The following is a 13,674-nucleotide window of genomic DNA, read 5'->3' as shown; positions in this document are numbered from 1 at the left end:
ACGTCACCCCTTGTATAAGTCCACCAGTTAGGTCGCCCTTGTGCTCGGAGGATTGGCTCTAGTTTTGTCGGCTTGCAGGGTCAGCTCCTTGGGCCGATGCACCATATTTCCCTTCATCCTTTAACAAGGGAATTGGTGTTCTTGGTTGTGGTAGCCTCCAAGAGTTTCAGTATTGGCAACTTTCTTGGTATAGAGCCATACTCAATTATTCTTACAAGTAGAGTGATTTTCATCCTCACCCAACCTTATTTACTAGAAGGATCTAGTATTCATTTGAATCTAGATATTCTTACCCTCCCTTTTTTTCAAAGCCTTGTTTCACGGAAGGAAAGGTGATTGCTTTTCTCTCAATTGAGATGAGAGCAGTTAAATACCTATCTGAAGGTTTCAGATATAGAAAGCTGACGTTTTTATTGGGCTGCCAGAAGACCCTAGATGGGCAGGCAGTGTTCAGGTCAGCTTTAAAAATGGTTACACTCTCTCTCTCGTTGGAGTAAGAAGGGTCTAGGCCTATCTGAAGCGGCTGCTCGGATACGGAAAACTGATGTTGTTACGCTACCAGGAGGCCCCAGGAAAGGGCAGGCAGCATCTAAAATCAACTGTTTTTAAGGTTGATTCATCAGGTTATTATTCAGGCTTGTGGTTAGAGTAGGATTCCCCCTGTTTTTTTGTGGGGGTGCTCCCTACCAGGATGGTAAGCGCTTTATGCGCAATGCATTTCCAAGCCTTTATGACGCAGATTTTCAAGGCCGCAACTTGGTCATCTGTGCTTACGTTCACTAACTCCTATCAGGTGAACATAAGACGGCAAGAGGAAGCAGCTTTTTGGCGCAGTATGCTGCAGGCAGAATTATAGGTCCTCACGTCTGATGGCGGTCTGCGTTGTTGGTGTCTCCCTCCCCTCAGTAAGCATTGCTTTGGGACATCCCACATAGTAATGAATATGCAGCTCTGTGTCCCGTGATGTACGATAAAGAAAATAGGATTTTTATAACAGCTTACCTGTAAAATCCTTTTCTTGGAGTACATCACGGGACACAGAGCTCCCACCCCTCTTGTTTGGGGATATTGGGACACTTATTGCTTTGCTACAAAAACTGAGGAACTCCCAGTAGGGGAGGGGTTATATAGGGAGGGAACTTCCTGTTTAATTGATTACACCAGTGTCCATCACCTGAAGGTAGACTCTATAACCACATAGTAATGAATATGCAGCTCTGTGTCCCGTGATGTACTCCAAGAAAAGGATTTTACAGGTAAGCTGTTATAAAAATCCTATTTTTTTTTCTCTTTCGATCACTGCCAGCGGATATAGATATAAGCAGTAATTTATTGTATTCTGAAAGCTGGCGAAACCTGAACACAATAGCTTCGCTGTAGGGATATCCTCATCAACATTAAGCAAAAAATGTTTAGTATGGCCTCAGATAAACAGAATAGCTAATCTTAGAAGCGTACCATCATCCAGGTTGATATGCAGACGAAAGGGGTGGGGACAAGGGACAGTGGCTAATGCTGATCCTCTAACATTCCCTCCCCCCAAAAGTTTAATAGACTATCTTGGTACTTACATACATATAAAATAATAATACATTTTATTACATAAAATTGTTGAACAAAGAATACATGATAAAAATTGAAAAACAGAACCTTGGGGATGCCCCGGGGAAATATCTGTTGTTACACACATATAGACTGGTCTATGCCTCGACTAGTTTTGCGGTAAAACCGCTTCCTCAAGAGAACCAATCTATAAAGCAAACAAATACAATTAATATTTATCAATATCAATTTTTAGCATGTATTCTTTGTTCAACAATTTTATGTAATAAAATGTATTATTTTATATGTATGTAATTTCTTACCAAGTACCGAGATAGTCCATTAATCTTTTGGGGGGAGGGAATGTTAGAGGGTCAGCATTAGCCACTGTCCCTTGTCCCCACCCCTTTCGTCTCATCAACATTAACTGTGTTGATGGGGGGATTGAGCAATTTTCTTTTCTTCAACTCATGGTGGAAGGAAAGAAAATTTCATAATGTATGGCCAGCCTTAAGGAGTGTAGGACCACAAGGATAACCATTCCCTTTTATCCCGCAGGTGGTAGAAAGGCTTTTCTCTCTTCTCTCAGACTGTATGTGGGAAACTCCCATCGCTCAGGCTAAACATTTTCATCAAGAAAAAGAGCAAGAAGCAAAACTTCAGGTAATCCAAACTGACATTTCAAAGGCACAGTTGCCTGAGACACTTTTCTTTTTTCTTTTTGCATACGGCAGAGGTAACCAGTATGCTTCCTTATTCCGCAGAAGCAGGGTGAGCTTGAGGAGGAGGAGGAAGACCTACCCATCCAAGAAGTCTCCTTTGATCCAGAAAAAACCCAATGTTGCCTTGTGGAAAATGGCCAGATTCTGACTCATGGGAGTGGTGGCAAAGGTTATGGCTTAGCATCAACAGGAGTAACGTCAGGCTGCTATCAGTGGAAGGTAAATAATTTGTTCTTGGCTTCCTGTAGGGTCTTTCTATAGTTCATTGTCACTCTAGGCGTTGTCTACCCAAATGTGGATGCTGGCAACATAAATCATCCACTTGTTGCCACTGGGAGCCTGCTGAAGAAATCTTCACACCAAATTTTCTTGCTCCATTCTTTTGACATGGCTTACATGGCTGATTTTGTACATTAGCCCACTGACAAAGAATGAGCAGTCTATATTTTAATGGTAGGTTTATTTTAAGTTAGACAGAATGACAACCAAAAATAAATCCAGAAAAACGCATTTCAAAAAGATTTGCATTTTAATGAGTGAAATAAGTATTTAACCCCTTCACAAATCATGACTTGGTACTTGGTGGCAATACCCTTGTTGGCAATCAGAGGTCAGATGTTTCTTGTAACTAACAAAGATTTATTGTGGAATAGATCTTTCTTGGTCTACTTGACCTTGGCTTGGTATGAAAAGAGCCCCTAATTTTTCACTTCTTAATAAGTGATTAAACAGTACTAACTGGAATATTCAAGGCTTTGGATAACTTTATATCCTTTTCCATCTCTGTAAAGTTTCATTACCTTGTTACGCAGGTCTTTTGACTGTTCTTTTCTACCTCCTCATGGCTCAGTGTCTAGCCTGCTAAGTGCATCCACATGAGAGCCAACAAACTCATTGGCTATTCATACACAGACACTAATTGTGATTTAAAAAGCCACAAATGTGGAAAAATAACCTTTTTATTTGCTATTTTAACCTGTGTGTGTGCGCCACCCTCTGTGTCTGTACCAAGGCCAAACATTCCAGGGTATGTAAACTTTTGATCAGGGCCATTTTGGGTGATTTCTGTTATGATTTAGAAAGGATACAAAAAATGGCTTCATGTGATTTTGCTATCCTTTAAATAAATTAAAATATGTTGTTTTGGCACGACCAAGTCATATTTTAATATTAATGCCAAAATTTCACAATTTCTGCCAGGGTATACAAACTTTTGAGCATGACTGTAAGCAAAATAACTTATCAATACATAAAATAGTTAAACAAAATAGTAATATTTTAAGACCCCCCTATATTGTCGTATACCTTGCCATTCTCTACGTTTAGATTTGAGTGTATGTATAGCCAACTACTTTTTTTTTCTAGCTTTGGAAAGTAGGATTAGAATTCTGTTACGTTTTTATTGCAGTCTGTGTCCTTGCCTGGAAGATTCAATCCTCTTTGTCACGGTAACTATTGTTACCAGGAGTGAAAGTAATGAGAAATACCAAATGTTAGTTATCACCTGAACATGAGGTTCTGTTTTTAAGATGGTATTTCCTCTCCCTTTGTAAAAATGTTCCAGTTGCATCTGTGGGAAGTGACCTATACAGCAAAAAATAGACGGGCAAGAGTTTTTTAAAAGAGTATGGGTTTTAATAAAAACAAAACAAAAAAAATATTTGCCTAGGTGGATGCAGCATTGATGCTGTATCTGTTCCCTGCTGCTTCTAAGACTGAGGACGAGTGATAAAAGATCGCTCAGTCATCAACCTTCACTGAGCAGAGAAGTGGTGACTGTCAGTCACTGGCTCTCTGCTCTGCCCCTCCAGCACTCACTGGAGCACCGGGTTGTTGAGGGGGTAGGAGCGTTGGCTTAGTCTCCCAGCGGCTTGCTGAGCAGTTGAGCCAGCTGCCAGTCTAGGCATCTGGGTGGATCTCGACAGTAAAGTCAGGATCTTTCTTGAGCTTGGACGTCAGCCGACAGAAGTATAGCCAAAATGGCTCTGGCCATATTTCTTCATTTTAACCATTACCTACTCTATTCAAAACTCTACAAAGTAATGTGTTGGCTATACATATACTTTAAGCCCCGTCCCCTCCTGACTTGAAGCCCCATAATTTCATCCTACAGCACAGTTATGTTAGATGCTTTTTAGGGCAGATCAGTTTCAGTTTAATAACCTAATACACTGCCATTAAAGTGATTTGTAAAGATTTTTTTTTCATATATATATATATATATATATATATATATATATATATATATATATATAAAATTAAACCTACCTGCTTAGTGCAGTGGTTTTGCACAGATCAGCCCTGATCCTTCCCTTCTCAGTTCCCCTGCTGGCGGTCTGGGGCCCTCCCCCTTGCAAAGTGTTCCCATAACAAGCCGCTTGCTATGGGAGCACTCGTGTACGCTCGCTGTCGAGCCAGCTCTTTTCATCCATAAGACACAGAGAGCGCGGCTCAGCCCCGCCACTCACTCCTGCCTTAAGCCCTGTACACATGATCCGAAAATCGTATGAAAAATGCCGCTTTCGAAACGATCGTACGATAATCGGATCATTAGTACAGATCAGGACAGTTCATTTGATTTTATTCTATCAGACATGCATGGAATTTTTTTTTGTACGATGCCAGATCGTACGATTTTCGTTTAATCAGTACAGCTGTCGTTCGAAAATGCAATACAAATGCATTACAACAGATGACATCACTTTTTTATTCTGCCGTACGAGAATTTTCATGACTTTAGTAAACTCTTCAGATTCGACGTGTGATTAGCATACAAAAAAAAAACGGACGATCATTCGTCCGATAATCGGATCGTGTGTACCAGGCATTACTGGTGCATCTCATGTACTAGGGAGGAGAGCTGTACTGGGGTGATGGGGCTCAGTACTGGGGTGAAAGATCTGTATGGAGGGCATCTCTGCTGCATCTCCGCCAATCAGGAGGGAGAGACCTGGGAGAGCTTTGGGTCTCAAGCACATTGCTGGATTGGGCTTAGTTAAGTATGAGAGGGAGCTGCATTTTGAAGGTTTTTGTACCTTCATGCAAAGTAAAAAAACATTTAGCCTTTGCAACCACTTTTAATGTATCAACTGATATTTCCTCCTATAATACAACCTCACAAATGGCAAATACATGGATCGATCAAAATGTAGTATTCACTGTGCATGCAGTATATAAACATTAATTATTAAACCTTTATATTGCTACTGAATCATGACACCTGGGAAACAAGTATTTTTAATTGTAGATAGTGGGTTCAAACCACTAAGACCCCATTCACACCTTCGCGTTTTGTCGCATGTAGCGCGACGCGAACAAACGCCAGAGGGACGAAAAGCAATGAAAGTCAATGGGGATGGTTCACATCTGCACGCTGATGCGCCTGACGCGCATCGCCTGTAGTCAAAAGAAGTTCCGGACCCTTTTTTGTCGCGCAATACGCGCGATATGCGCGTATTTGAGCGTTTTTGGTTTTCCATTGAAATCAATGTAAAACGCCAGATACGCGCGTATTGCGCGACAACAAGCGTTTGCTACAGGCGTTTCGTCAATAGAACTTGTCGCCCATGCAGAAGATTAAAAAAATCTACCAACATAGCAACAAGTGATGAAAAGATGATAGTTTTTCCTATTGGCTAAAAAAAAAACGTCTAAGTACAAAAACGTCGGACAACGCTTTATGCAAACGCGCATATTAGCATGAATACGCGCGAAAAAAACGCCTAAAAAAAACGCCGGAAAACGACGCTATTGCCTACGCCTAGGTGTGAATGCAGCCTAAGCAGTAATGCATGTTTTATGCCATTATGAAAGTTTAATTCAGCCATGTGATGGGTATTTTTTGCTCTAGCAGTAGTTCTGCTGAATAACAATCATTATTTCTTAGTGCGGCGAGTCTTATGGCACCCTCCATCTTTACCTTTTCAAAATAAAAAAATGATATAATTTATGGGTTTAATCAGGGCAGGATGGTGTGAGGCACAAGTGTTGGGCTCTATACATTACACTTTCTGACTACCCCCTTGTTTGTTTGTAGTCGTTCTTTGTGTGCTGTATTTAATTTGGTAAATTTTCATGTCTTATTGGATTGTTTATATTATATTCGCAAGACACTGAAAATGATTTGCCAAAAATACAGGTGTGGAATGCAAATATAATAATTGTTGTTCTTTGAACACAGTTCTACATTGTGAAAGAAAATCGTGGTAACGAGGGGACCTGTGTAGGTGTTTCCCGATGGCCCGTACATGACTTCAACCACCGCACCACATCTGACATGTGGCTGTATCGGGCATACAGTGGTAACCTGTATCATAATGGAGAACAGACTCTGACTTTGCCCAGCTTTACCCAGGGAGACTTTATAACTTGTGTGCTTGACATGGAGGCTCGGACTGTGTCGTTTGGCAAGAATGGAGAGGTGCGAAGACATTACTTTCCTACAGTACTTCAGATTTTTGAAAATGACTTCTTTACATGAGAGGGTTACTGTATCGCTCTTGTATAATTTTGAGTGCTAATTGTGGCTCAGGCAGTTACAATTTCTTTTGTAAATGTGTAATTCTGCTTGTAATATACTCTGATCAGCCATAACGTTATGACCACCCACCTAATACTAAGTAGGGCCCCCTTGTGCTGCCAAAACAGCCCTAAACCGTTGAGGCATAGATGCCACCAGACCTCTGAAGATATACTGTGGTATCTGGCACCAAGCAGTTGGTAGCAGATCCTTTAATTCCTGTAAGTTGGGAGGTGGAGCTTCCATGGATTGGGCTTGTTTTTCCAGCACAACCCACAGACGCTCGATTGAATTGAGATCTGGTGAATTTGGATGCTGAGTCAACACCTCAAATGCATTGTGTTCCTCAGGAAATAGTTTCCATGAAGGGGTGTACATGATCAGCAACAATGTTTAGGTAGGTGGTACATGTAAAGTAACAACCACATGAATGGCTAGACTGAAGGTTTTCCAGCAGAACATTGCCCAAAGCATCATGCTGCCTCTGCCACCTTGCCTTCTTTCCATACTGTGTCCTAGTTTTATCTCTTTCCCTAGTAAGCAACACACACAGACCTGGCCATCCACATGATGTAAAAAAAAACGTGATCCATCAGACCAGGCCACCTTCTTCCATTGCTCCATGGTCCAGTTCTAATGCTCACGTGTCCATTGTAGGCTCTTTTGGCTGTGGACACGGGTCAGCATGGGCACCCTGATTGGTCATACACCACAAACTGCAATGCTGATTTTTCTGCTTTCAACACAAGATCATCAGGGACAAAATGTTTACTTGCTGCCTAATATATCCCACCAACTTTCAGATGCCATTGTAACAAGATAATGGTTATTCACTTAACTTGCCAGTGGTCATAAAGTTATGGCTGATCAGTGTATACAGTTATTTTGACTACTTTTTTGGATGATTTCTATTAAAAAAAAAATTTAGTTTTTTTGTGGGGGGTTGTGTACCAATGACGTTTATCTTTTTTTTTTATACCTAGTTCATTAGTGGTAATGTATTGTCTTTTATACCGCATAAATCTTTGTGTATGTCATGTAACCTGATTTTCAATGACAGGAGCCAAAGTTGGCCTTTGAAGATGTGGATGCAGCAGAATTATACCCTTGTGTGATGTTTTACAGTAGCAACCCTGGAGAAAAGGTATAGTAGTCCTCTCTCTTGTATAGTTTACTGTTGGAAGAAAAGCCTGTAGTAAAAAAAATTGTACTGTATAAGCATAAAACATGTTACATTGCAAAATTTGTGTTTTCCATTGTAGGTGAAAATCTGTGATATGCAGATGAGAGGGACTCCCAGAGATCTGCTGCCTGGTGATCCTATATGTAGTCCTGTAGCCACTGTCTTGGCTGAATCCAGTGTGCAGCTGCTCAGAGTGCTTCATCGTACTGAGCGCTGGACTCATTGCATTAACAAGAAAATGGTGGAGCGCTTACAGAAGATCAAAGGTTGCCTGAAAGAAGTAGGAGGCAAGCTGAAGAAAAGTCGTTCTGTCCAGAGTCGTGAAGAGCATGAAGCACGAGATGAGAAAGAAGAGGAGAAAGGAAAACATGGCAGACATGGACTGGCTGAGCTGGGGGAAACGCAACTTAAGACCCTCTGCATGGAAGTGTGGCCTGTTCTGGCTGTCATTGGAGGTGTAGACACAGGACTTAGAGTGGGCGGCAGATGTGTTCATAAGCAGACAGGTCGGCATGCAACTCTTCTCGGTGTTGTGAAGGAAGGCAGTACATCTGCTAAGGTTCAATGGGACGAGGCAGAGATTACCATCAGGTATGTACATATTCGTGCTGAAGCTTCATAGATACTGCTTGCATCCATGTCCCTAGTTTTCAGTATCCTCTGTATGATAAGGCACTGGCCAGGAAGAGACAGATTATTATTATTTATTATTTTTTTGGACTACATCTGTGTAAAAACGGTTGATTAGACATCTGCTTAGACCAGGTTTTTAGTAGTTCTAGCTCTAGAGTGATTGCATAAATTTGAGAAGATATTCTCTGTGCTTATTGTGAATACATAAAGAATTTACATTAGATTACTGTATTTGCTGGCATATAAGACTACCTTTTTACACTAAAAAAAACTGGCCAAAAACCAGGGGTCGTCTTATACGCCGGGTCAGCCGCTCGGATGCCTGCCGAAAGTGCAGTAATACTGTATGTAGCTTTGGCTACATACAGTAAATACCGCTTAGCCAATCCCGGTGAGCGTTGTATTCAAATGAATACAGAGCCTGCTCGGATTGGAGTAACAACCTCTGCCAATCTGAGCAGGCTACATACAGAAGCCTGATCGGATTGGCTTTGAGAGTCAGAGAGGTGTGGGCTGATGATGTTACAGCCTCTCCCAATCCAAGCAGGCTTTGTATTCATTAATAGAATACATCACTCGCTGTGATTGGCTCCAGCAAGAAGGAAGAAGAATATGGCTCCAGAAGGAAGAAATATGAAGCGTCAGAAGCCTCGGAAGAGGGCCGTCTTATACTGTGAGTACAGGCAAAAAATCTTAAACTGTCAAATTAGGGGGTCGTCTTATACGCCCGGTCGCCTTATACACCGGCAAATACGGTACATAAAGAATGGGCCAGCCTGTGGAATGAAAAAGGTTTGAACACCTGCCTTCTGTTCCCAATGATTTGTTATTTTTGGGCTCATTGTCACAGCAAAAGTGAGTGGAAAACTCTCTATTGTAGGCTAAAGGTTAAAGCTAAAATAACCTTTTGGACACAGTTGGGTTTTAACAAATGCAAACTGGGTTTATATAGAGTGCAATATGCTATTCTAATCAATTTAGTGTGCCTCAACTCAAGGAAAAGTATTTAGGAATCCCAGCAGGGAAGAAAGCAGATATACTCTTATAATTACCTGTTGTCTTCAAACCCGCACCATCTCTTCTAGGTACACTTGCACGCAGTTTTTAAAGGAACTAGGCAGGTAAGTTCCAAACATCCTGGAGAAGACCACAGATCTTCAGCCTACATCCACAGAAGATCTGTGGTTCGTTCTACAAGATGTCTGAAACAACCTACCCGCCGAGTTCATAAACCTGTCATGAAGACCAATGCATGGGTATAAAATGGTAAACATTCTCCCACATGTACAGAAACGGCTGGACAAAAGAACCTGTACGGGTGGCCTCTAAAGTGATGAATATACATATATGGTACATGACCCAGAAATGGGAGACACAAGGTTTCTGATCCACATAGGGGGTGGGGGGATAAATTTAAAGGGAAGAAGAAGGTCATGCTTGACCAGCCCCGAGATACAGGGGGCATCAAAGAGCCATGTGGAAAACCTCACTTTCAAAGGCAGCTTATAGATCTCAGTATGGAATGAGTTACAGGTAGTAAATAATCTGTTCCCATAAACCGCACAGGGCATATGATATAATGTGTCCGGGTCGGGTGTTCCTTGTTGGGGATGATCAAAAACATAGAAGTGTGGAATGGAGCCCAAAATTTCCCTGGGTACCGGTCCCGGTTGCCAATACATCCCCCACATCTGGGATGAATGAGACATCTGGGATGAAGGTGGACATCTCCTATTCACCCCAGATCTGGGGGACGTATTAACAACCAGGACCAGAGAAGTTGTTGTTGGAGGGACAATAAGATGGACTTTCTAGGCACTAATCGTTGTGAAAATATTGTTTATTGAAACAACCCCAGCATGGGTAGTTGCATCAACACTAGATAATTACATTGGATAAAAGTACATAAACAGTACAAAGAATAAAAAAATCACATAAATTACAATGATTACAAAACACTTTTAAACCAAAAACTGGTCCAAAGAAGGCATCAACAGAGTGATGACTATCATATATATTAATATTCAAGGCAAGCTCTACATGTTTCGCGGGAAGATCTGCTTCATCAGGAGCTATTGGTAGTTCATCCACGGTAATGGAGATGGTTTGGGATTGAACTCATTAAGAAATGATAAAGTGTATAATAAAGTTGCGTAATTTTCTTTCATCAAGCGGTTTTGATGTTAGAGACGGCTGGTGGATTGTCCAAAAACGATCAGTAAGTAGGTGCGTAGGTTATAGTGTAAATGACTGAATATTACAAGCAACAAAGGCAAGTAAAATCAGATAAGAGGGGGACATTTGTCCCATAAGTGTCAGAAAAAAATTCTGAACAGACAAAAACCATGAGACATTTGGAAAACTGAGCAATGGACACACCAGCCGGACCGCCGAATCGATGTTACAGCAGGATATAGGAGACTGAAACACTCTCCTATATCCTGCTGTAACATCGATTCGGCGGTCCGGCTGGTGTGTCATTGCTCAGTTTTCCAAATGTCTCATGGTTTTTGTCTGTTCAGAATTTTTTTCTGACACTTATGGGACAAATGTCCCCCTCTTATCTGATTTTACTTGCCTTTGTTGCTTGTAATATTCAGTCATTTACACTATAACCTACGCACCTACTTACTGATCGTTTTTGGACAATCCACCAGCCGTCTCTAACATCAAAACCGCTTGATGAAAGAAAATTACGCAACTTTATTATACACTTTATCATTTCTTAATGAGTTCAATCCCAAACCATCTCCATTACCGTGGATGAACTACCAATAGCTCCTGATGAAGCGGATCTTCCCGCGAAACATGTAGAGCTTGCCTTGAATATTAATATATATGATAGTCATCACTCTGTTGATGCCTTCTTTGGACCAGTTTTTGGTTTAAAAGTGTTTTGTAATCATTGTAATTTGTGATTTTTTTATTCTTTGTACTGTTTATGTACTTTTATCCAATGTAATTATCTAGTGTTGATGCAACTACCCATGCTGGGGTTGTTTCAATAAACAATATTTTCACAACGATTAGTGCCTAGAAAGTCCATCTTATTGTCCCTCCAACAACAACTTCTCTTGCTTTAGTCAAGGACGTGGCACTGTGCTATTCTGAGACACCCACAGCCCATCCTGTGGTTTGTGGACTCTTTTTTTATTTCAAATCTAACAACCAGGACCAGAAACCCGGGACATTTTTGGCTCCATTTGGAAAGACGCTTATAGGTTTTTCGCTCTTCCCTAACAAGGAACATCCAAATGGGACATATACCATATGCCCTGTCTGGTTTATGGGAACATATTCCTTCATTTACTACCTGTAAGTTATCCCATACTGAGATCTATAAGCTGCCTTTACAAGTGAGGTTTTCCATATGGCTGTTTAGTGCCCCCTGTATACTAGTCTCGGGGCTGGTCAAGCGCAACCTTCTTCCCCTTCCCTTTCCTTTCGTCTCCCCCATGGTAGATCAGACACCTTCCTCTCCTGAGGAAGCGTTTGGCGAAACACTTGGTGATCTATAGCCAATAAAAATCCCTCATGGACCCAGATGCGCCTGGGCTAGATATAGTATGTCTCCAGCATACGTTGCTGTCTGTTATTCTGTGGTCTTTAGCTGCTGTTTTATACATTCCTTTTACCCTCTCTCTGTCACCATGTCACTGTCTGTCTCTTGTCTACTGTTCTTCTCTGCTCCTATCTCGGTGGCACCGCAATGCTCTGATATGCTTCCTGTGTGTCCATGTCTTGGCAACTGTGACTGTATCAACATAATTTCCTGTATTCTCCTCCTTGTCTATCCCTCACTTGCCTTTTCCTGTGTCGTTCTAATTTTTTTCTCAACCAAAGCTTCCCAACTTTTTGGTCGCCTAGTGACACACCTCTCTACAACCTGGAACCTTGTGACCCCCCACCTTTCGATGTGGCTCGTTTCCGTGGGCTGACTGCCTCCACACTGCTTGACCTTACCTACCTAACCGGCATCCATGAAGACCCTGGAAAAGTCAGTGCCAAGCGTCATGAAAAGAAGCACCGCCATGAATCAGAAGAGAAAGGAGAACAGGAGCAGAAGGGAGATCCTGAGAACACGGATCGGACAGCAGAGGAGAAAATCAGCAGCAATTTAACTTCAAAATCAGAAAATGAATCAATTGGTCTTTTGGGAGACAATGCAGCCACTGATCAGCAGCAGAATCAACTTATTGATGGGAAGCGGAAAAGTCATGACCACATACCAAGAAGCCATGATATTGCCCAGTCTGAAATCAGGGCTGTACAACTGTCCTACATAAACTTGGGAGCCATGAAATCTCTTGGCGTGCTGCTTAGCTGCAGTAAATATGCCGAACTTTTACTTATCCCCAAAGTGATGGCTGAAAATGGTCACAATTCAGACTGTGCCAGTTCTCCTGTGGTACACGAGGATGTTGAAGTGAGAGCTGCCCTGCAATTTCTGATGCGTCACATGGTGAAGAGGGCGGTTATGCGTTCACCTATAAAGAGAGCCCTGGGGTTGGCTGATCTCGAGAGAGCACAAGCAATGATTTACAAGTTGGTGGTTCATGGGCTTCTAGAAGAACAGTTTGGTGGCAGGATAAGACAAGGTATTTATTGTATACTTTATATGTAACTGTAGTATTTTTCTTTTAGCTTCATCTATAAATGTAATTGTTGTTTTTACTTACTCAACCAGTACACTTTGTACAAAACATCTGGTTTGACCTACAAGGATTCACAGTGATGTCAAGAGGTAATTTCTGTCCGATGCCAGTGATTTTCTACTTCTCAGTGCCAGGTTGTCAGATACTTCACCTCACTAGAGGGATTTCTCTTTTTTTATTTAGCAGGAGGGACAAACCTGTATTCTAGACATACATATGTGGTGCAAAAACTATGGTAGATCCTGCTGCATTTAAAGCGGTAGTTCCCCTTCCAAAACAATTTTACCCTTAGATTGATGCTCATTTAGTCTAGGGGAATCGGCTAGTTGTTTTAAAATCGACGCTGTACTTACCATTGTAGAGAGCGATCTTCTCCGCCGCTTCCGGGTATGGTCTTCGGGTATGGGTGTTCCTTCTTGA

General features: G+C 41.6%; 1 protein-coding gene across 7 annotated transcripts in view; it reads left to right on the top strand.

The window, feature by feature from the left end:
* Positions 1–13,674, top strand: part of HERC1 (HECT and RLD domain containing E3 ubiquitin protein ligase family member 1) — a 232,131-nt gene that overhangs the window by 138,829 nt on the left and 79,628 nt on the right. For 5 of the 7 annotated variants that reach the window (XM_040343076.1, XM_040343077.1, XM_040343079.1 and 2 more), the window contains exons 34-40: positions 2,101–2,205; positions 2,307–2,483; positions 6,445–6,684; positions 7,844–7,927; positions 8,046–8,557; positions 12,443–13,197; positions 13,287–13,343. In XM_040343076.1, coding sequence (XP_040199010.1) covers positions 2,101–2,205; positions 2,307–2,483; positions 6,445–6,684; positions 7,844–7,927; positions 8,046–8,557; positions 12,443–13,197; positions 13,287–13,343 — 1,930 coding nt within the window. The remainder of the gene's footprint in view (positions 1–2,100; positions 2,206–2,306; positions 2,484–6,444; positions 6,685–7,843; positions 7,928–8,045; positions 8,558–12,442; positions 13,198–13,286; positions 13,344–13,674) is intronic. The other 2 variants (XM_040343080.1, XM_040343081.1) reach the window with 2 other exon arrangements.

Source organism: Rana temporaria, chromosome 3 (genome assembly GCF_905171775.1).
Source record: "Rana temporaria chromosome 3, aRanTem1.1, whole genome shotgun sequence".
In the NCBI taxonomy this organism is placed as follows: Eukaryota; Metazoa; Chordata; class Amphibia; order Anura; family Ranidae; genus Rana; species Rana temporaria.
This window is presented reverse-complemented; position numbering and strand designations above follow the sequence as displayed.